General features: G+C 39.7%; 2 protein-coding genes across 4 annotated transcripts in view; one reads left to right on the top strand and one right to left on the bottom strand.

Moving 5' to 3' along the window:
• NADK2 (NAD kinase 2, mitochondrial) overlaps positions 1-8,762 on the top strand; it is a 31,671-nt gene extending 22,909 nt beyond the window's left edge. Inside the window, exons 8-12 of one of the 2 annotated variants that reach the window (XM_057364672.1) lie at positions 1,164-1,307; positions 3,429-3,484; positions 3,562-3,615; positions 4,068-4,191; positions 6,019-8,762. In XM_057364672.1, coding sequence (XP_057220655.1) covers positions 1,164-1,307; positions 3,429-3,484; positions 3,562-3,615; positions 4,068-4,191; positions 6,019-6,157 — 517 coding nt within the window. In that variant the 3' untranslated portion in view covers positions 6,158-8,762. The remainder of the gene's footprint in view (positions 1-1,163; positions 1,308-3,428; positions 3,485-3,561; positions 3,616-4,067; positions 4,192-6,018) is intronic. The other variant, XM_057364673.1, reaches the window with a different exon arrangement.
• A 1,855-nt stretch (positions 8,763-10,617) lies between these two features.
• SKP2 (S-phase kinase associated protein 2) lies at positions 10,618-21,101 on the bottom strand. 2 transcript variants are annotated; one of them, XM_057364675.1, is made up of 10 exons: positions 21,016-21,101; positions 20,026-20,282; positions 18,427-18,538; positions 18,007-18,150; positions 17,455-17,589; positions 16,146-16,244; positions 14,558-14,685; positions 13,046-13,097; positions 12,275-12,382; positions 10,618-11,174 (listed from the first exon to the last, which is right to left on the bottom strand). In XM_057364675.1, exons 1-10 carry the CDS (start codon positions 21,021-21,023, stop codon positions 10,961-10,963), a joined length of 1,257 nt encoding a protein of 418 aa, XP_057220658.1. In that variant the 5' UTR covers positions 21,024-21,101; the 3' UTR covers positions 10,618-10,960. The 2 variants fall into 2 exon arrangements, with proteins under 2 accessions (XP_057220658.1, XP_057220657.1); XM_057364674.1 differs by lacking the exon at positions 21,016-21,101 and having other exon boundaries at positions 20,026-20,482.
• Between the last annotated feature and the right edge of the window lie 11 nt (positions 21,102-21,112).

Here is a 21,112-nt window from a genome sequence, read left to right as displayed (position 1 = left end):
AAACCTCTAGAAACAAATTTTTGTTAGTAGGACCTTACACTTGAAGGTTTAAATGCCATAGAGATGTATCTTCCATCAGTTTCAAATACACAGGTCTGCTGTTTGTTTAGACTAAATAACTCTAGGAGCGCCTTCTAAGGTCTTACTCTGCATGTCAGTGAAGAAAATAAGTAAACTGAAGGAAAAAAGCACCCAGAAAACCTGTCATACCCAACTTGCAAAAATTATATTAACATGAATCAAGCTGGGCACCTGTGTTAATAACTTATTTCTGGTTTCCTAATCTCCCCATCTTCTCAAGAGTGGTTACACAACATGCCCTTAGTTACTAAGARTATAAACTGACACCAAAAAGCCAAGAGCTGTATTTCTAGTGGATCCAGACGGAAATAATAGCTTGGTAAGTCCTGTTTACTAAGAAAGGTGAAACTCAGTCGTGCATAAAACAGTGCATGAGTTATTTCTGAGAGGGTATCTATTAATCTGAAGGCCATATCACACTATTTGAATTAGGCAGAGTGAATATCAACAAGTTCAGTTCATAAATGTACTGTTGGATGTTCTGAAGCTTGTTGAGAAAAACTCCGGTTTCTAGGCCTAACATTAGGAATCCCCTGATAGATGAATGATAACATGCAGGAGATGATTGTACACCAAGACCTGGTACGTTTCAGTTTTAGGAATAATTTGCTCTGCAGAGAAATGTAGACCTGCTGATTGTTTAAAGCTGCTCATGAAGCATCACTGGATATTTAAATACGAAGTGATCAAGAATTCAGCTTCAATCTTGCTTTTACTTACTGATGTTCCTTGGCATAATTTAATGAGACCCAATGATAGCGTAACCACAGGTTTTTTTTGCAACAGTTATGCAAGGAAGGTCATTACTTCTACTTTTGTTTGTAAGTCCAACAAGTCCTGCACATAAACCACAGAGGTAGTTTGTGCATAAATTGATATGAGAAGTGGCTGCAGAACAATGACTAGGAATTCATGCTGCAAATTATTTTAGTCCATTATAAAAACTGCCATAAAATAGCAAATCAGAAGTAGCTGTTAAATTGGAAACACTGTACAGAGCTGTGAAATTGTGATCCAGATTTGAAAGTAGCCCCTCTAAATTGTTATGTGCCTGATAAGGCTGTGTGTTCTGTCTTATTCAGGGAGAACTTTAAGTCCTGCAAACCCAGTTTTAAATTCTCGCTTCATAGGGCCTCCTATTATGAAATATCAGTTGATGATGGTCCTTGGGAAAAACAGAAGAGTTCAGGGCTTAATGTGTGTACTGGAACAGGATCTAGAGCATGGTGAGTATATGTTGCTGCTTTGATGTAACATTTCAGATATGCTAGATGAAACTATTTTGCTTATCCRTTTTGTTCTTGCTGAGACTCTGGTAGGCTATGGGTAAGTCAGTAAAATATTCTTACTGTCGTAATGTCTTAAAGCTGTTCCAGGGGTATGAGAAGAGCAGGGCACTCATTACTTGGGGGTATGGAGAGAAGCCTTGAAAGGGTGAGGAGCTATGGCACTGAGACAGAAGTTTGCCTTAGGTGTAATTTCAGTGAAAGATGTGACATGCCACAGGTGAAGGTGAATGGCTGGGAGTGGTGAGAGAAAGATATTCTGCACTGATGTGAAGAGTGCATACCGGGATGATCTATGAACTACTCTTGTTGGCTAAAAYTAAAATGCTTAGATGATGGAGCTCAATAAACTTATGAAAAACTAAGGTCTAAGAAGAACAGGAAAGCATGCACTTGTAAGCAGTGTTGAGTGTTCTCTGGTACATGTATGGTACATTCGCCTTTCAAGCCTCTTGTTTCGTCCATATTTAATTGACAGGGGACAATCTCTTTGCCAAAATACTCCCCTTAAACAAAGATGGCCATATCTACACAGAGCTGTGCTAGCTCAGCTAGAGGGATAAATTATTTAAACTTCAGTTTAAACAAGCTGCAGTACTGCATAGAAATCTAATCAATTTAGTTTTCAGATGTGAGAGATGTGTTTGTGCTCATAGTTTAAATTTGTACAATAGGCCCTGGATTTATGTAGCAGGCTAAGATGCACTAAAACAGAAGCTTTTAATGAATTTCAAAAGTAAGTATCCATGCTGTAACCATGGTTACTGGGTTTTACTCTTCATTGTAATTCAGAATTTTGTATTCAAGCAGCATAGCTTAGTTCTGGAGCCTGCCAAGGATGAAATTGGCAGACTGCTAGGGAAACTTTCCTAGTGTTCAGTACCTTGGGAAAGTGCAGACTTAATTCAGTACTGTTCTTAGGCATTTCATTTGCTTATACACTCTGTGCTGAGCAAACCCAGAACCRGGGACTGAACTCCAGGATTGCCCTTCTCCATTGCTGTAATCAGTATGTGTTGCTGGACTTCTCTAAACTGAGGCCAAACTTCAGTGGAGTGATCTTCCTTAGCTTGTTGTCTAGGGACTCTCCTGGAATCTCAGAGCCTGTCTCTCAGGCTTTCTGAAACTGAGAGACATTTAAATGTCCAGGTGCTTTCTGTGGCTGCCAAAATTTGTGTGAAAGGATATCTTGATAGCATCTGCTCAAGCTTGCAGAAGGTAGGAAGTGTGAGAGAGAGATCCTTGGACACCACGCTCAGCTCTGTGGTCTTAATAGGTGTGTAGATGTGTACTCCTGTCTGAGGGGTTGTACTGCAATTACACAAGGGCTGGACTGAGGATTTTRAGCTGTTTTGAGACCTGAGCATCTGAGATGTTCACAGTACTGCTGCACAGTGGCTGTGGTTAGCATCTACTCCCTTTCAAGCCTGGACAGAGGAAGGAGACTTTTTTTGGAGTTTTGACTTAGTTCAGRCTGAAGCTGTGTTGACTTGTTCATCCAAATATGTCAAATGAAGGCGTGTCTGGTCTGACTGTTCCTTTTCTGCATATACAGTTCTTGTAAGATTCAAGACCACATTTCGGGGTATAAATAAAGAGTCATAATGTTTGTAAAGAAGTGTTGGGTTCATAAATGAGAAGTAGGAATTAATCAGTAAGGGYTGGATAGACAAGGTAAGAACACAACCTGTAGAACTGTCATGCACCAGTTTTTTAATGCAGACTTTATTCAGCAGTTATTTGGGTTTTAAGGAAGGCGGTTTATTGATAAGGAGACTACATCCAATATGTGATGTTCTTATGTTAAGACTTCACTTAATGGATTATTAAAGTTTACAAAGCCACAGATAGATGCCAAACCAAGAGTTGATTTAAGGTGTTTTTCTTTTTWAAAAAACCCATTTTTTTAATAAAATATCAGCTCACACTTAACAGCATTTCGTTTATCCCCCAAATGTTCAGTATAATTTTTTTTATCAGTGTGCAAGACTTTTTATTTTTGCTCAGTTTTTCTCCTAAGTTGTACTGCTTAGCAAACAGGACTTCTGCTTCTCTGTCTAGGTCCTATAACATTAACAGGGTTGCGCATCAAGCTATTGAAGAGATCCTTAATGTCGGTGAGTGAACAATGTGGCATTACTAGCCAAGTTTGTATAAAGATACATGTATCTAACCGGGGYTCTTTTCTCAACAGCAAAAACGCAYGGAAGTTTGAATATGCCATTGAACACGGAACTAGTACAAAAAGGTTAGTGAAAAAGGCAAGATTTCTTTTAAAGTTTCTTTGGCCAGTTCATTTCGTTTGTATTCTGTGCTACTCACCTTTCAGTATTTGAGCACTCCAGCATTAATAGTCTTTCTTACAGACATTAAATTATGTACATTTGGCAAATAATGTCTTAGTGATGTGAAAGCACTTATTTAGACTTTTGTATATCCTCCCCAGGAGAATTTCAGTTCTCCTAAAACTTGAAAAAGTTAATATTTAATTACCTGAAGAGAGCAATTGAGTGTTCATCATGCAGTTGAACTGAAAGGATCTTCCATAAAAGTAATTTTTTTTCCTTGTGAAGGCTAGTAAATGTCTGTCAAGACGTAATGTTCCCTCTTGATAGAGAAGCCACTTCCCTGGTGGAATGTGTGTTTCTGAGAGTAACTAATTTYCTGTGGAAAACCTAATGCTGATTTCTCTACTTACAGTAACAAATGATTACAATGAGTCTCTGCTCTACAGTCCAGAGGAACCAAAGATGTTTTTCAGTGTTCGAGAGCCTATTGTAAACAGAGTTTTCTCAAGTAGCCGTCAGCGTGGCTTCTCTTCAAAGTAAGTGCTGGCTGCAATAGTGAAGAGCGACTTCATTCTGTGTATCTGTCAAAGTATGAGCAGTCCAGAACTTTCCCTTGAAGTGTTTCAACATCCAGTTTGTGCTCTGAGTGACTTGAGTATTGTTCTCATAACAGCAGGGAGAAAATGTTTCCTGGTTGTGTTAGGGCTTTTTAATGTTTGATCCCTGCACAATCTTAGAGAATAAAAGAATCTCGCTGTGCCCAGTTTTGGATATGTGCCATTTCCCTCAGTATGTGGCACAGACAAATTGGAGTGAATTTAGGAAAGGTCCATGGGGAGGATAAGGGGCCAGGACACATGGTTTATAAAGGACAGACTCAAACAGTGCTTTCGTTTAGCCTGGAGGAAGACTAAGGAGGAATACAGTTGCTGTCTTCTGCCACYGAAGGATGGTTACAGAGCAGACTTCAGTTAAACTCTCTTTAGAGCAGACTATAAGGGAACAGAGATGATTTTATAGGATGTAAGATTCTGATTTAAAAAATTWAAAAAAAAATCAGATCTAAAAAATCACAGTGAGAATAATCAGGCAGTCAGCTAGGTTATTTCTATAGATTGTGCTATCACTGTCCTTGGAGATACTCAAAACTTGCCTGGGCAAGGCCTTGAGCAACCTAGCCAKTCTTTGAAGTAAGGCCTGCTTTGAGCAGAGGGTTGAACTAAATGCATTTCCAAACTGAATTATTTGGTAATTCATCATTTTAACTTACGGCATTTGTGCCAGTGAAGATTCAGATTGMATATTAGGAAAGTTTTCATCATTCAAAGGGTAGTCAAGAAGTGAAACAGGCTGCCCATGGAAGTGGTGGAATCATCATCCCTGAAGGTATTTAAAAGACATGCAGSTATGGCACTTAGGGACAAAGTTTAGTGGTGGGCTTGGTAGTGCTTGTTTAATGGTTGGACTCAAYGATCTTGCATATCTTTCCCARCTGAAATGATTCTGAGATTTTTGTGGAGCTTGCCACAATTAAACATAGACAGCAGTTTGTTGTAGGATCAGAGTAACTCAACATATATAAACAATTACATAGAAACTACTGTAAACAATACAATATTTCAGTATTCATTAAATATAAATTCAACCTTCTATATGAAAACAAATGTCAAAAGGAGCTCTGACTCGAATTATTTTTTCTGTTTTGTCCAGCTCTTGAAGAGATGCCTTAAATTTGATAAGCTTAGATTTAAATTTATTAGGTTAGATATAGTATAGTCAGGCTGTAATACTGACAGTAAAATGCTGCAGTTCTTGAAGTTGMCTGGCAAGCATCCTGACCTTCAGCTTTGTATTTGTAATTACTTTCCCTTCTCTCTGAMTGATTGATGTAACAAAATAGACTGCATTAATGTCCACATTATTTGAATCTTAAGYACTGCTACTTGAAACTGTATATTTCACTTCACATGAAGACTGTATACTAGAATCTAAAATTAATTGAAAACTTCTCTGTAAAGATTAGGTAAATCATGGTTAAATGGGATCATCAGAAGCTTTCTTTGAAAACTACACCTCAGCTTCAGCTTCAGCTGTTATATTATGGGCTGTTCTCAGACTCTGGGAGCAATAGGGTCCATTGAATAAGCCCTTTAGTCCTCTCTGGAGCCTCTGCTAGATCCATACAAAGCACTGATGACTGGGGGACTCTAGTGTTTAATACCAAGCTAAATGGTGATTAAGCATTTTCTAGCCCAAGCAAAGAGATGTCCCAGAAACAGTTTTATTGTTAAGTACTTGTGTGAAATACTTGAATTTTTAAAGCTATTTTGTGATAACAAGCTTACTTCTTGGGTGTTTTGCAGGGTCTCAGTCCGTTCCCGTTGTTGGGATGCTTGTATGGTTGTAGATGGAGGAACATCTTTTGAGTTCAATGATGGGGCAATAGCTTCGATACTGATTGACACAGAGGATTCACTGTGCACTGTTCTGCTGGAAGAATGAAGGACTCTTGTGTCATTTGCTGAAACATTTATGGATCCATAGAGGGAAATCATGGGGATATCACAATGCTGCATTATATTGGAAGTTGGCCTTTTTGGATGCAAGAGCATTTGAGGAAGCTTGAAATGCTTTTCATTCCTTTGGGTTGGGGAAACATTAGCCTGATATTTAAGCTCTTTTTGCATCTAGTGTAAAGTATGTCTGAAGTGTTACCTCTAACTTCAATGAAAATTTACATTTTAACCTGTAAGGCAAATATGAAAACTTTTTAAACACGGTAAATGGGTTCAAGTCAGTAGTATTAAATATTCAGATGTACAGTTTTTTAGTAACAGTCTGGGACTGATGAAACTAAATACCTTCATACATACACTTTTGTAGAAAAGTTGACTGTCAATCTAGCAATTTGATGAAAGGATATATAGATTTTCATAAACCATGATGTTGGTGTAAAAGAAATGAAAATACAAATCTTTTGTATGCTTTTCAAAAATTGTACAACTTTGTAGTTTCATACAACTTGTGGCAATTTTTTTTTGTTCTTCCAGTATTTTTTCTACTTTGTAGACTTACATGAAAAGTCTGATTTAATACATCTTGGATGAGGTAGCTTTTACTTTTTCTGTTTGTCTAGATAGGGACTYAAAGCCCAAAGGTTTTCTTGAGCCCATCATCAGGAATATGCAAACTATAGAAATCACGTTGGAGTAAGATATATTCCTTCACTGAATGGATTAACTAGCAAGCAGATGATCAGTGACACTAGCATATGTAAGTGGCTATCATTAAGAAATATATTTGGCTTTATTAAGTTGAATGGTTTGAAATTTTAGGTTCTGAATTTCTTGTAATTAAAGAAGAATGAGATATGCTGGGTAGTAGGAATTGGAGCACAAGCTAATACCTGTGTCTTCCAGTTTTCCCAGCATGTTTTTACCTTCTTCAGAAAATTTTAATTTCCAATCCTATGCTGAATTTTACTTATATGTAAATTGCAACACATTGATTTCACATCTCTGCTTATGTTAGGTAAGCAAGTTGAAAATAGAAAGAAAAAAATCGCTCTGATTAAAGAAGAGCAAGTGACCTTTTCAATGTTTTAGAGAAACTGTGAACTGTGACTGCCTTTTGAAGTCTGTGCTGGTAATTGCATAGGTGAGGGGCAAAATTTGACAAAACAAATATTCCTATAGMAGGACCTCTTCTGCTGCATAACTTGAAGATAGCACGTTTTGTCTACATATTGGTTTCCAAAAGTCAGGTTTTTTTCAAATGACTTTTGAACGAAGAGACTTCTGTAACAGATGTTCTCAGGTCTAATGGAAATGTTCTCCAGTGTGGCCAATCAGTCTATTTATTGCCACTTGCAAAATGTAAACTGCTCTTTGTTCGTGAAGGAAAAATGGACAAAGGGTTTTTTCCTTCTAGACTTAGAGTGAATAGAATTTAAAACATAGAGGATACTGATTTGACCAGACCATTCAGTTTTAGGAAAATGTGAAATTGGTTAAGATTTCTGAATAAGCTATCACTGTGTTCATTTCACCTTCTAAGTGTGCCGCAGTCATTTACACTGTCTGGTTGTCACGCTTGCAGACCCAGAGGGGAAAATCAAAGTAGCAAAATAAGCTTTCAAAAGTTGGTAAGTTCAGGAACTATCCGAATAATGTGCAAAGCTTGTCGAAAGGTAAAGACACAAAAGACTAATCTTTCTATATGTTGTGTGCACATGGAGTAGGGTGTTCTACTTATTCTCAGTCCATCTGCAACCAATTAAGGATTGTTTATTATGTGCCTCTGTCAAGTACACTAGTCAACATGCTGWTAGGATTCAAAAAACCCCCAAACCCACCAATGCCATTAACACTACTTTATTACTTCCTAGGACTCTAGCACTCTTAGATCAGATTTAGGTACTGAAAACACCTGGATAGCAAATCTATGGCAGATATCCCTGTTTATTTAGACATTTGTGTGTTCTAATGTTTTAATGAAGACTGATTAGTCTGATCAGTAAGTATACCTCTTAGACATGCCTGTCATTCCTTATTATGAATGTCAAGACTAAAAGGCAGTGTTTTCAGGCCTTACAGACCCAAAGCATGATCTGGTTTAGGACATATAAAACTTCCACTAGTTCCTAACTTACAAAATGGAAGCTTGACCTACTCATGAGCGGCCTCTACTGGTTTTGTCTGTATTTAATTGCACTTCTGTTGAAGCATTTACTGGTGAATGCTTAATTTGACTAGAATGATTCAGAAATCTGTAATTAATAGTAAGAAGCTACCCTTTTTATTAAAAGAACTGTAGGACCCTTTTTAAGGACCCTTTCCTACAAAGGATTGCAGTACAGACAACTTACTTGGTAGACAGTATTCCATGACAGGACTGAGTATTGGTTTAACACTGATTTAATCTGCGTGGACTGGCAGTGATCTTTGCACCCCTTCTACCTGCTGAGTCAAGTCCATGGTCTTTTAATTTAGTGCCAGTCTGCACTGTGTTCTGCTAAACTAGACCTGTCATTCTTTGCTTTTTTTTTCCAAGTGGTGTTTATACATGATGTAATAAAAATTATAAGGTTAATTGTTAAATGAAGTTATCCTGTGTGTTATTTCAGCCTTCAAAAGTGTTTCACATGATCAGTTTCTTATCACTTACTGTTTCAGGTTTTAATGTTTATAAGCCTTCATGCATTTATGTGTAGTACAGAGATTTATCAATGTTGTTATGGATTGCTTAGGGCTACAAAATAACTTGTTTTTATTAGGAAAAGTCAGTTGTGCACCTTATCTGGGCTTTCATTATGTCTAGTACAGCTACCATCATAACCAGTAAATAGGAAACAGTGATGTTTGTCCACTTCCAACATGGAATTTGGTATGTAAAGTTTTTCCTTCTAGCTAAAGGCCTGCTAATGTTCCAATTCTGCACAGGGCTTTAAAAAGTATTCGTGATAACCCCRTTCCTCTAAACCACCATTGCTGACACACTGCTTGGAGGAATTTCTCTTTTTAACCCATGACACAAAGTTAATGGCAAATAAGGGAAACCATTCTCCTATACATCATTTTGTACAGTATCACAATTTCTTAGATCTTTAATAATAGAAAAAATAGAAGAATTTACAGCAGTGCGGTGCTGCAAAGGTTTTTTTTAAAGTATTTTAAGGAATGATTCTAAGGCAGTAGAATTTCCAGTATCCTCCAACCTCTCCCTAGCTACTCCAGCTTTCACAAGGTATGTTGCCCATGAACTCCTTTTTAGGGGATACAAGCACATTATTAACTCCTGTTACTTACACTGTTTCATTTAATAAAAACAAAACAAACTTAGACTAACAAGAAAATGCTTTATTTACTATACTCATCAAATTCTAGTACTCATACAATCTTTCCACAGTAATTCATGTGTTCTGAACTACCAGGTATTCATTCCTGAATGCTTTTTCTCAAGACTGCAATGGGAAAAGCTATACCTATGCAAAGCGCTACAGTAATATGTCAGCTACTCGTAAAACACCCATGAATAAATTCAGCTGCCTGCTTACTGCATTCATGGGAAAAACAGCAGCATACCTATGACCCACACAGGATCCAAGTTCTGCCCTAGAAATGATCAGCTAAAACACCTGCTGGAACATTCCAGGCTTATGCATGAGATGCAGATGAAAGTTTCATTTAAAGTCATTACCTGTCCGTATCCTTTATTTGGTTGGGGGTTTTTTTGGTTTTTTTTGTTTTTTTTTTTTTTTTTTTTTTTTTTTTTTTTTTTTTTTTTTTTTTTTTTTTTTTTTTTTTTTTTTTTTTTTTTGGACAGTTAGCTTTTCCTATGACTTTTTAAAAAAGTCAGTAGTAGACAATAGTGGTTAGTGATAAAAATACATGAAGTGCTACTACAAACATACTATTATAAAAGAGTAATTAATGTCTCTTGATAGCACCAAAGCATCGCTTTCTGTTAGCATTTTTACACTGCAGTCCCAGGTTCTCRTTTTTGGTCATATCTAGAACCTTCTGAGCCTTCCTCCAGCAAAACTACCATTTTTTCAGTTGCAGTTGAAAGATGTCATTCTTTAGTTTTGTCTACAATCAGGCTCACAGAAGCTACATTAAGGTTCTGTGATACATGATCAGACAACCTAGCACCACAACATTAAACAATAGATAACCAGCATCCACTTTTACAGATGCTCATTCTGAATGGGCTTTTCAGACTCTATTTGATTAAAAATGAAGGCCACGAAAGACAAGTTTCCTTTGTGGCCTCCTAAATAAAACTTCACTAACTCCTTTATGCTGCTAACGTGTATGGTATTGAGCTCTTATTGAGCTTCTGTGTATATATCCCCAATTTACTGTTTTCAAGTTTGATTGATTCATCCACTGTACCTTCAGTTATGTAGTTGAATAGGTTTAATATCTAAGTATTCATTTTGAGTTCCACAAATTTCCTAATAAACCTTATAAAAATATGTATCACCTCTGCAAGCTGTTTCAGAAGCTGCAGACAGTTTTAAGAGGTTGACATTACTTAAGTATGGTGATATGTTTCATAAAATTTCTTTTCAAAGATCCCCTGTAAAAAAAGTCTGAAAGAAATATTCTGTAATTGCTCACAGATCATTAGATTTCTGAATGCTTTAAGTATAAAAAACTACTATAAAATACTATGGAACAACATTAAGATGTAAAACCAAGTTAGACAGTAACAGTACTATGATAAAAGGTGCTCCAGCACTTTGTTTCCTAAGGAGCTTCAACACAAACTGTGTCCATGGCATCTGTGCATTGTACATGATCACAAGAAACTCTGATTTCTCAGTGTCAATCTGCATTTGATGCCCCAAATCTCATGGCACTTTTTATTGCCAACAGTTGGCCTTGCGATGCTGGTGAAGTGTGAACCATTGATCTTCATGTCAGGCAGTGCTTCCTCCAGGAGCTGCAGGGAGCTATCAGTCACTATTCCAAATACCTGAAGAGTCTTCAGTGTTCGAATTTCACCAAGTTCTCTGGAAAGAGAAAAATTAAATTAATCATGAAACTTAAAACATTTTTGGCTTTTTTTCAGCCTGTTGCCCAAGCTAGGTAACTCCGTTTCTACCAATTGTTTAGAAGAGGGTAACTACTTAAGCACATATTTAATTGAAACTAGTGCTCTGTACTGATACTTCAGAAAAGTAGGTGAATAAATTACTTTCTTGCTGATCTCTCTCTCACACACTGAAAACAAACTGATTCTTCCTTTTCATATCCCAGGACTTAAAAATCTAGAACAAGTGGAAGAAATTGCCCAGATTAATTTCCAGGATGTGGTTCGGAGGATACAAATCCCCAAGTTCTATCAATCAGTCTTCAGTTTGTAGCAATATTTTGGTGAGTAACCAGACACAGCTTCTCGATTGCTTTACATTTTCCCACTCATCATCTGAACTGTGTATCTTACAAGTACTGGAGAAAAATCAAACGTCTGAGGCACAGGCTGCTACAGGAAAGGTTCTTCAGGTCCTCATTTTCAATAGTCCTGTTTCTCTCACCACCTTTTTTCTTTTTGTTGACCATTTCTTTTGGGTTGATATCCTTCCTGAAAAGATTGAAAGCTTCTATACTAATAAAAGGCAGAATGACCTCATGAACAAGTCACTCTAAGCCATGTTTCTGTCACAATCAATAACTGATAAAGGTGCACGCAAAAGCAAACATACACGGATTTCTAGTCCAGCCAATACTGTCAACTCTGTCAACTTTTCCAAACCGTGCTGCACACTCAGAAATCTGGTACTAACATCAATACTGGTCACTGGCAGGACTATAACCTCCAGTTCCAGCAATGAGTACCACTGGTATAATGCCACTAACATGCATGGAGCAGCCAGTTCTGTGAGTACAGACTGACACCACTGAAAGAGTATCTCAGCTTTGGTCCCAGTCTGGATTCTCAAATTGTACATGCCTAGCAGTCAGGTTATTTTATCTTAGTTTTATTCCCAATTCCTTGTAACAGTGAGTTTTCTGAAACAGTATTTGCACTTCTGAACCTAGAGTAAAGCAAATTGAAATAAACTTACCCTCTGTAGGAACAGCAAACCAAAGCTATTTGGAGGTTACTTACACTAAGGCAGCAGGTGATATCTGGTAACATCGGCTAAGGCACAGATGTTGTAGGAACATGAGTTGCTTAAAATACTGGAAGCACTCAGGCTTTAACATCATGCTGTCACTGTACACAGAACACATTAAATAAAGGTCTAAGTATAAAACAGTAGTAAATTTGGTATTTCCAAAAATTCAGGCAGAGAAATGTATTAAACATCTACTTTTTTCTACCAGTGAAGTATTTTTTGCTGAGTATGGAAGTAACCCATTTCTAGGTTGTGTTTTGGCGTGGGGGGAATTTTGGTTTTCACTGAAGTGCAAGCTAAGCAGAAGTTTCTCTTCACACAGATATTCTGCACCAGAATTTATGCCATGAAAAAGCATGTTTTTCACAGAGATTTCAAAGTACTGTAACCAAGACAAAACCAAAATACATCTTTTACAGTTACATAGCAAAGTAACAAATTTGTATCAGACATGATTTAAACCCTCTCTAGAATGCTAGGCTAATAAACTGTAGGCATCTAAATACTTCCTTCCATTCTACCTGCTGACTACCATCTCATTCGTTAACAAATCCTGTAGATACCTGATATTTATGCAGGGTAACAAAGACATTTTCAAGTTATTTACCTGCTCCAGATCAGACCATGCCAGACAGCAAATCTTTTGTACGTTTAGCTTGAGTAGTATTTTCTGGATGTGCAGTACTAAACAACCTTGCCTCACTCAGTGCTAATCCCCTGAACCATAAGGATTTAAGGACTGGCTGCACAGGTCTTCTTACCTGAGATCTAAATGGACAAGCAAAGGACATCTCTCCACCAGTGTTTTCACATCTGAAAAAAGGTCACAGAGTCAGTCCCTCTTTCAGTAACAAGTCGAATGTGCGTTATACAGCCTACTCACTTCCACACATGCTCATTTATATTGTCTCTACTGGAATCCCACAATTTCTAAACCAAAACATCCATGCTTCAAGGTATCTTACATGGACTTCTTTTAACCCTCAGCAAAAGAGATACAGGTAGTTCTGTGAAATCTGAGACACAGTAATGGTGAGCTGCTTAAAATACTTACATGTAGTAAAAAAGTAACAAAAATTTTCTATACATCAAACACTCTTTCAGAGGACCACATGCTTTAAGCATCTCCATTTTTACTCAGAAAAAGTTCCTTCCTCATGACAAAAGGTTATGGTTTTCCTGGTTTAAACTCTGAATTCCTGAGGCTTTCTTTTCATTGTCTGCAAGGTGCACTGTATCACCTGTTGTTCAGCTATCACCTAAAAGCCACTGCAAGGTGCTCAACAGCATGCAAGAGAATTTTGGTATTTCAGAATTCATGTGGAGAAACTAAAGAAAACAGTATCTTAATTATGATGATTAATGTAACATTCAAGTCTTACACCTGATAAATTGCACTGAAACAGAGTAAAGTCATTCAGAGAAAGTGTTTGACAAACAGAAGAGGTCAGCACATGGTCTCCAATGGCCCAATTAGAGGGCCCAAGGTTCAAATTCCTCATGTGGAGGAGATTATGTAGCATATTTATTTAGGGGTTTGGGGCTGAGATAAGAAGATTTGCCTATTTCCCCACAAAGAGAATGCCTGAAGGGGTCTGTGTGATCTTTAAACAGAAATAAGAGGAGTTCACCCCCTGCATGTCATCCAATGCCCTATTGTCATATTCACTCATTGCGAAAATTAAATTACCACAAAAGGACTTTCACCCTTTAGCTCTGCTCTCATTCATTTTGATGTACCCTCCCCCAGATCTAGCCTTTTCTGCATTTTCTATTACCCTCCAACTTAACACAACTTTTCTTTCTAGAACTATTAGCAAGTAAATGGTTTAATATTGATTACTGAGATTATTTGGTTTCCAAACTAACTGGTATTTGGATGTAAGTCTAAAACTCAAGGATTCACTATGACTATTCTCTTTTAGAAGATGCCTTCAGCAGCCACAACAGCAGAGGCCTCAAGGAAGTCTTCCAGATACTGCTCCTAGAGCTAATTCATGGCACAGAGTCCTACTTCCAGGACTTCAGAAATAAAGGCTGTTCTGTTCAGCTGAAGAAGAAATGAGCTTTCACTTTACTGTTTTTAAATTCAGAAGAAAAATCATCTCACCCTTCATGACTGAGCCAGAAATATGAATAAGAGTCTCTGACAGCAAGAACTCCAAGCTATACAAGTCACTGTTAGCACATGATTCTTCTATACAGAGTGAATGCCAACCAGAAGATAAAGCCTGCTGCTTTATGCAATAGTGGGATGTCACACTGCCATTTACCTGCTATTTGTAGATTCTCTCTGTATCCACTTAAATTTAACTGGGTGACTTTTGAAGTAACATGATTGACTGCTGCTTTGACATGAGTGGCTGTGAATTCACACCAGGACAAGTTCAGCTCCTCCAGCCTACATACAAATGAACAGAGTTGTTAACAAGCATGGCTGAGATGGAGTTCTGATATTTTCTATTAGAGTTGATACTTTTAAAGCAAACACTTGAAATAGGACTGTCAAATTCCTGTATTCATGACTAGAAATTCTAGTGTGACAATTTTTAAGCACTGATGAATGGAGCAGGTCACCCAGCAGAATCTGTCTTTGGAGATTTTCAAGATCCAACCAGAGAAAATCCTCATCAACCTGGACAGTGCTGATTTTAGATCCTGTTCTGGGAAAGGGGTTAAAGTGACTTCCCAAAGCCACTTTCAACTGGAATGATTYGGTAATATCTTAGGAAGTGAAGGCTCTCTCCAGGAACTGCCACAAGGAGACACTGTCTTTTCACTGGGTTTGTGACCTGAATCTGTTACTACTGAACAGATGGTCACATTGAGAGGAAAAACCACCATCCATTATTAGCACTGGTCAGATGACCAATTAATCCTAATTAGCATAAAATAATTCATAGTTTTATATAAACACTGGTCATGCTGTGAGGCTTAATTCTCTTTACGTGCTTGATTACCTATAGCCTGTCACCATGGGGCTGGGACAAAGTATTGTTCTGTTTGCAGGTGTTGAGCTGTAACCAAGGGACAAAGACACAGTGAATGCACAACTAGAGCATTTAGCTGGCAATCTCTACATAAAATTAAAAAACAGTTAAATTGCCACTAGCATTCCTAGGATCAGGTTTGCCATCTGCTATTCACTGTGCATTGCACAGACTGCCATCCTTCAAAGACCTCATGATCTGAGTAATCAGACCAAGCAAGAGAAAGATTAAGGCTTTGGCTGTCCACTAACTCGCAATTTGATTAAAAAACATGCTTTTACAGAAGTAAAGACTAAGTACGTTGTCCTGCAGGTCACAGGGACTCAACAGAAAGATTGAGATATAAATCCTAAACTCACTGAGGCCCAGGTCAATGACATCTTGCCAGCAGCTGGTTTAATCACTGGAACTGTCAATCTGAACACAGCCCTTCATAAACTAGAAGGTTACTGAAGGATTATTCTACCAGGGAAAGGCACAGGGTTGTCTGCCACTCATGCTGTACTCTGACTGCAAAGGAAGCTCTGGAACTCAACTGCCCAGTTTCAAAACATACACTTGGGCTTTGTGAGAACCACATACTGTTTTCATAAAGAAAATCAAATTTATGTCATATCAAAGGAAAACAAAAGGGGTTTTACCACCAAAAGAATGATTAAGAAAACCCATGAAAACTACTGAAGTACACCTTTGCTACTAAAGAAGAAAATGGCTTGATGGAAAGGTATTACCTGACTATTCAGCTAATAATCAACTGTTAGGCATTTAGGAATAGAAACTGGCACATTAAAAAGAAGTATTAGATATAACTGAGAAGCCTAAGGAAAAATATCCTTTTTCTCAGGAATAGCAAAGACTGGTTTTGTCTTACATAGAACAGCTGGTCAACATCAGGTCCAAGGCTTCTGCAGAAAATGCTGAGCACCCACAAAGATTTAGTCGTATCAAGTTAGGATTCCTAGCGATGCTCCTGTAGAGAAAAAAAAGTTTGATAAAATTGAAATATGGAACATTGCTTGCTTTGCAAAGATGTGTGATTATTTTTAAGACCTAAGATCCTGGGCAAGGAATTTTTCATTAAACATGAAGAACTGCATCTTTAATCAACTGACCAACCTGAGTCACTAAAGGTCTCAACTCCATACTTGCTGCATCAAGGCACAACATTGAAAGGGTCTATTTACTTGGCATTGCTAACAATTCTGCATATTTATAAACTACTAAGTTTACAAGGAAATGATTTCTTCTCACCTTCTCCTGTTGTATGCCTATAAACATGTACCACAGATGTATCAGAGATGACAATACCTCTGCAAAAGACCAGAGCAAACCATCTCATTTCTGGTGTCACCCCTCTGCAAGATGGGGGGTTATTAAATAGAATAAAATACATCTCCAAGTAGCATCCCTTGAATGCATTTGTTTGCCAGACTACATCACTGATGCAGTCAGCAAAACTTGGAAGAACCCTTACAGCTAGTACCTACATTTGTTCAGAAGGCAACAAAATTCCATCATTAGTGCCTGATTAGYACTTAATTTTCAGATAATTTTTACTCAGTATTAAAAGCCAAACTATACTGATTTATTTGTATTCTAGCTCCTCCTCTCCCAGAAGGAGGAAGGCATCAGAAAGCAGGACAGAGTCTCTGCCATCTGACCTATGGTCTCTGGCACCTCCACAATCACCTGGTGTGACTAAACAGGAGGTTGACTGCACACCCGTTAGTGTCTTTGCAGTCTAACAAAAAAAAGACTTTGCTTGACAGAATCTGTAATCTTCCAGGACTTCGGAGTGAAAATTCAACAAAAAGTGAGCAATAGTACAGAAGCACAATGAGCACCTGGTGGGAGAGCCACTAAGAGCCCTTAGAACAGAAAAGATTCTGCACAGCAAACACAAAGTTCTCCTGGGAGCACAGAAATGAGGAAGTARATGTAACTGCTGTACAGCTTAGCTGTGGGAATGTGGATACATAAACCCTAGAGAGAKGAGCTTTTTCTCCAACCTCCTGCTATTCTGCGAAATTGGAAAAAAAAAAAAAAAAGGTACCTAAAACTGGCCACTTCAAAAGACTTCCACAATGAACAACTTTCCATTGCATTCTTTCATTAGCCTACACAATATGATGGCACCAAAAATGAAGTGTTTACTCAATATTCCCAAACATTTCACTCACTTGATGATGTTGTCAGAAAGCACTAGACCCTCCAGGCTGAGGCTCTGCAGCTTTTCACACAGACAAAGAATACTGTGGAGATCTGCAGCAGACACTGTGCAGTTTGACAAATCCAGGTGCTGAATTTTAAGAAGACTGAAAAAAATTAAGTTAGGTTATTACCACTGTATTAAAACCTGCTCCGTAATTTCCTCACATCACAAACATATCCAATACACTARAAACATGCAAACTTGCAGAAAATATTTTTACTGTTATATTCAGCTGCAATCTGAATATACTACTAACCACTGAGCTTACTACTAAGCTACCAGCCAAAACTGGTAGATAGGCAGAATACGTATCTTTCGGGCATTTGGAATTCCTCATAACAGTCTATTCTGTGGAGTTAAATTATTTTTTTGACTGTACCATATAAAAATGCTGGAGATTATGATAATTCTTGGTTTTACAAGATATAAACTACAAGTGCATTATGGTGCCTGATAAATATGTGATTGTGAATATTTGAAATACAGTTTCAGGATCCAGAAAATGCATAAAATCCCTTACTTGCTTGTTTTAAACAATGGATCCGCAATGCAAGATCTTGGGCAGCGGAACACAGTAACACCTGCAGGCAACAACTGTCCAAGCACTCCTGGCAGCAGATTCCCACCCGTCAAGTCAAGAGTCTGCCAGAGAGATTCATCAAACCTAAGGCAAGGAATTTTACTTGTTAGTGAATTCAAACAGGTTAAAGCTATGAGTAGAACCACAGAAAGTTTTCAGTGGTAAAAACCAACAGAGAAGGAAAAGCTGTTTAATAGACTACAATAACGTTAAAATATGTGAGGCATCTTTTGGTTTTACATAACCACATACGGTGCAAATTGAATTATACATGTATAAATAAGATGAGAACCAGACCATTTAATGGTCTGTGAAAACAAAGATTAGCCTTAGTGCTAAATTCTGAAAAGTAATACTTACGAAAGACGATGCCATCTCTTGCAAATCATGGAAACTCTCAGCAAATCCTTTAGGGGCAAATATGAAAAGATTGCCAAAAGCAATTCATCTGGAAGTGCGTCCAAAGAAACAACTTTGGGGAAAGAACAAAACATGTTCTAGTTAAAGCTGGTTCACGTTTGCCTGCTGATCAGATGCCTTGTTTGGTTTGGTTGTTAAAAGCACCTCTACAGTTTCCCTAGGCTATACATCAGACATCAGCCTACTATTTGCCCCGTTTGAGCTCTTCATTGTAGAAAGACATTATTACTTTATCATCTTTGCCTAGGCATATCTCATAATATCAAATTTGTATACATACTAAAAAAAAAAAAAAATCCCTGATTAAAATAATCATTACTCACATACTCATTTGGGAAACATGAGCATCTTAGTTACTGCCCTTGTATTCTAATGGTTATACAATTCTCTGGGTTTTTTTTCCCTCTGCTGCTAAAATGCCCACTCTTTCTATGCATGCAACAGTCCCAGATGTGAGCCCAAGGTGAGCTGTGATTCTGTGTGATACACAGAAAAAAAMCAGATATTATAAACTGCTTCCTAAAACACAAGTGCTACCACAACTCCAAGAACTATTTGAAACAACAACGGGGTGCAATTGCAGATTCTTTCAGGGTTCCAGAAAGTATCAAGATTCACATGGAAGATTCACATGGCGGTGCTCACTAACAGCTGCCTCTGACCCACCACTTGGTCTTACATAAGAACAGCAGTGTCTGAAGGCATTCCCACCTTCTGTTAGATAGCCTAATGTCTGGAAAGAGCTGCTTATTTATTTTGAATCCTATACTCATACAGACTAAACCCCRTTTTGATGCCAGGGAAAGGAACCCAGCATTGTATAACCATCCCTTTAAGTGTCCAAGAGCCCTGCTCTTTCCCCATCGGTCCATTTCCAGCCCAACAGCCTGCCAAACTTAAATGTACTTTTCCTGTAGCTCTCTGGCACAGCCCCTCACCTCGCTCAGAGCTCAGCTCCACCAGCACACCTCAGCCTGCACTCCTTAGTTGCCCTTCCCCTCGTGCCTCCAAATACACAGTTTTTGGGTTGACTTTGGTTTTAGACTGATTGATTTTAGCTTGCTTTTTCTCTGTGTGCTTTAACCATCTAGTGACTAGCAAGAGCGAACGTTGCCAACAAACTGTCACATTTTTGCTTTTATATTAAACCTACTTCTGCTGTTATCTTTGCTGCTGATTATTTGAGCAGCCTTGAAACACTGATTCAACACAACGTGCCACCCATATCCCACAAGAGCAGACAAGACACAGGGACATGCAGTACAATCCCCACCACACACATGGTCACAGGGTTAGGCAGGAGAGAACCATGCTTTTCATGGGCCACAATTCTGCAGACAGACACACCACCCCTGCTAAAAGGCATACATTAAACAGCAWTTATCACCCCAAGCCTGAAAGCCCCTACATTTAAAAGTAGCCCCTACATTCTGCTGGATAAGAGTAAAAAAAAGCAAACAATAAAGCAAGGTGGAGTTGTGATGCCTGCTCTCCATCTCTACTGAAGGGCGAGCACAACCCAGACCAGGGTAATGGTACCTGACTCTGCCTCTCGGAGCAGCCACGGCCGGCGCACGATCACAAAGTCCTTTTCGTTGTCCTTCACCTTCTGCCGCTTCGGAGGAACACAGGGCAACGATACCAGCAGGTCCTGTGGTGTGTTTTCATTGCCCAGCTTTTCTTTCTTGAGGGCCGACACTCCCATGTCCGACCGAAGCTCCGAGGTCTTGCTGGAATCCCATTCCAAGCTGGTGGAAACATTAGTGCTGGAGGATGGGATCTCCTGGAGGTGTTTTCTGCAGACACAGCAAAACCCAGAGCCTCTAAGGCTATCGTCCGACTGACACCAAACACAGGGTGGGGATGCTTGAAGCATTTCAATCACTCGTACTCCACATCCACAGACAGGGAGACTAAGTGTGGGACCTGCGGGCGCTGCCAGCACAAGCGGCGGCCACAGCGCAGGCGTGTGCTCGGTCTGGCAGAGTTTGGGGAAGATCCCGCCAGGGCTTGAGCGCGCCCCGCTCCGGATGGGGCGGGCGAGGGACCGGGGAGCGGAGCCAATGGAGGCGGCGGCTGGGGCAGCCTCCCAACACCACCAAACGCGGACAGAGCCCGGGCGGGATCCTCGCACGGCGCGGCGGGGCGGGCGGCGGGCCGGGATGCAGGGGGAGCCGGGGGAGCACACCCCGCGGCTGCCGGAGGGAATTGGCCCGCGGATCCCCCGCCGGCCACAAGGGCAGAGCCCCCCGCACCCCGGGGACCACCCACGGGGCCACACACGCACGCGGCACACACACGTGCGATCCCCGCCCCGCTTCCGCGCCCGGGAGCCCATTCCCGCTCCCTCGGGACCCACACGCGCTCCCGGTTCCCGGGGGTCCCGCGCACAGTCCCCCTGCCACCCCCCAACCAGCCGGGGTACCCGCGCCCGCCCTCAGCGAGGGCTCACGGGGAGCTCAGGCGCCACGCGGCTCCCCCACAGCCCAGCAGCGGTGCCCGTGTCCCCGTGTCCCGGTGCTCCCGTACCTGTACATGGCGCTGGGAGGCCCGCGCGCGCCGCCGCGCGCCCCGCGCCTTTCAGCACCGCGCCATCCCGGCGCCGGCCGGAAGCCGCAGCGGGTGG

This window comes from Malurus melanocephalus, unplaced genomic scaffold, assembly GCF_030028575.1.
Source record: "Malurus melanocephalus ecotype Western Australia unplaced genomic scaffold, MMel_1.1 scaffold_41, whole genome shotgun sequence".
NCBI classification, from domain to species: Eukaryota; Metazoa; Chordata; class Aves; order Passeriformes; family Maluridae; genus Malurus; species Malurus melanocephalus.
The sequence above is the reverse complement of the archived record's forward strand: the minus strand, read 5'-3'. Positions and strand labels throughout refer to the sequence as shown.

Excerpts from the sequence above, each read along its gene's own strand:
- SKP2 (XM_057364674.1), bottom strand. The coding sequence starts at position 20,362 with ATGCTTCAAGCATCCCCACCCTGTGTTTGGTGTCAGTCGGACGATAGC. Across the intron at positions 16,245-17,454 it reads CTTTCTGACAACATCATCAA|GAGCATCGCTAGGAATCCTA; the intron begins GTGAGTGAAATG and ends TTTTCTCTACAG. Across the intron at positions 12,383-13,045 it reads CTTGTCCATTTAGATCTCAG|TGACAGCATGATGTTAAAGC; the intron begins GTAAGAAGACCT and ends TTCTGTGTACAG.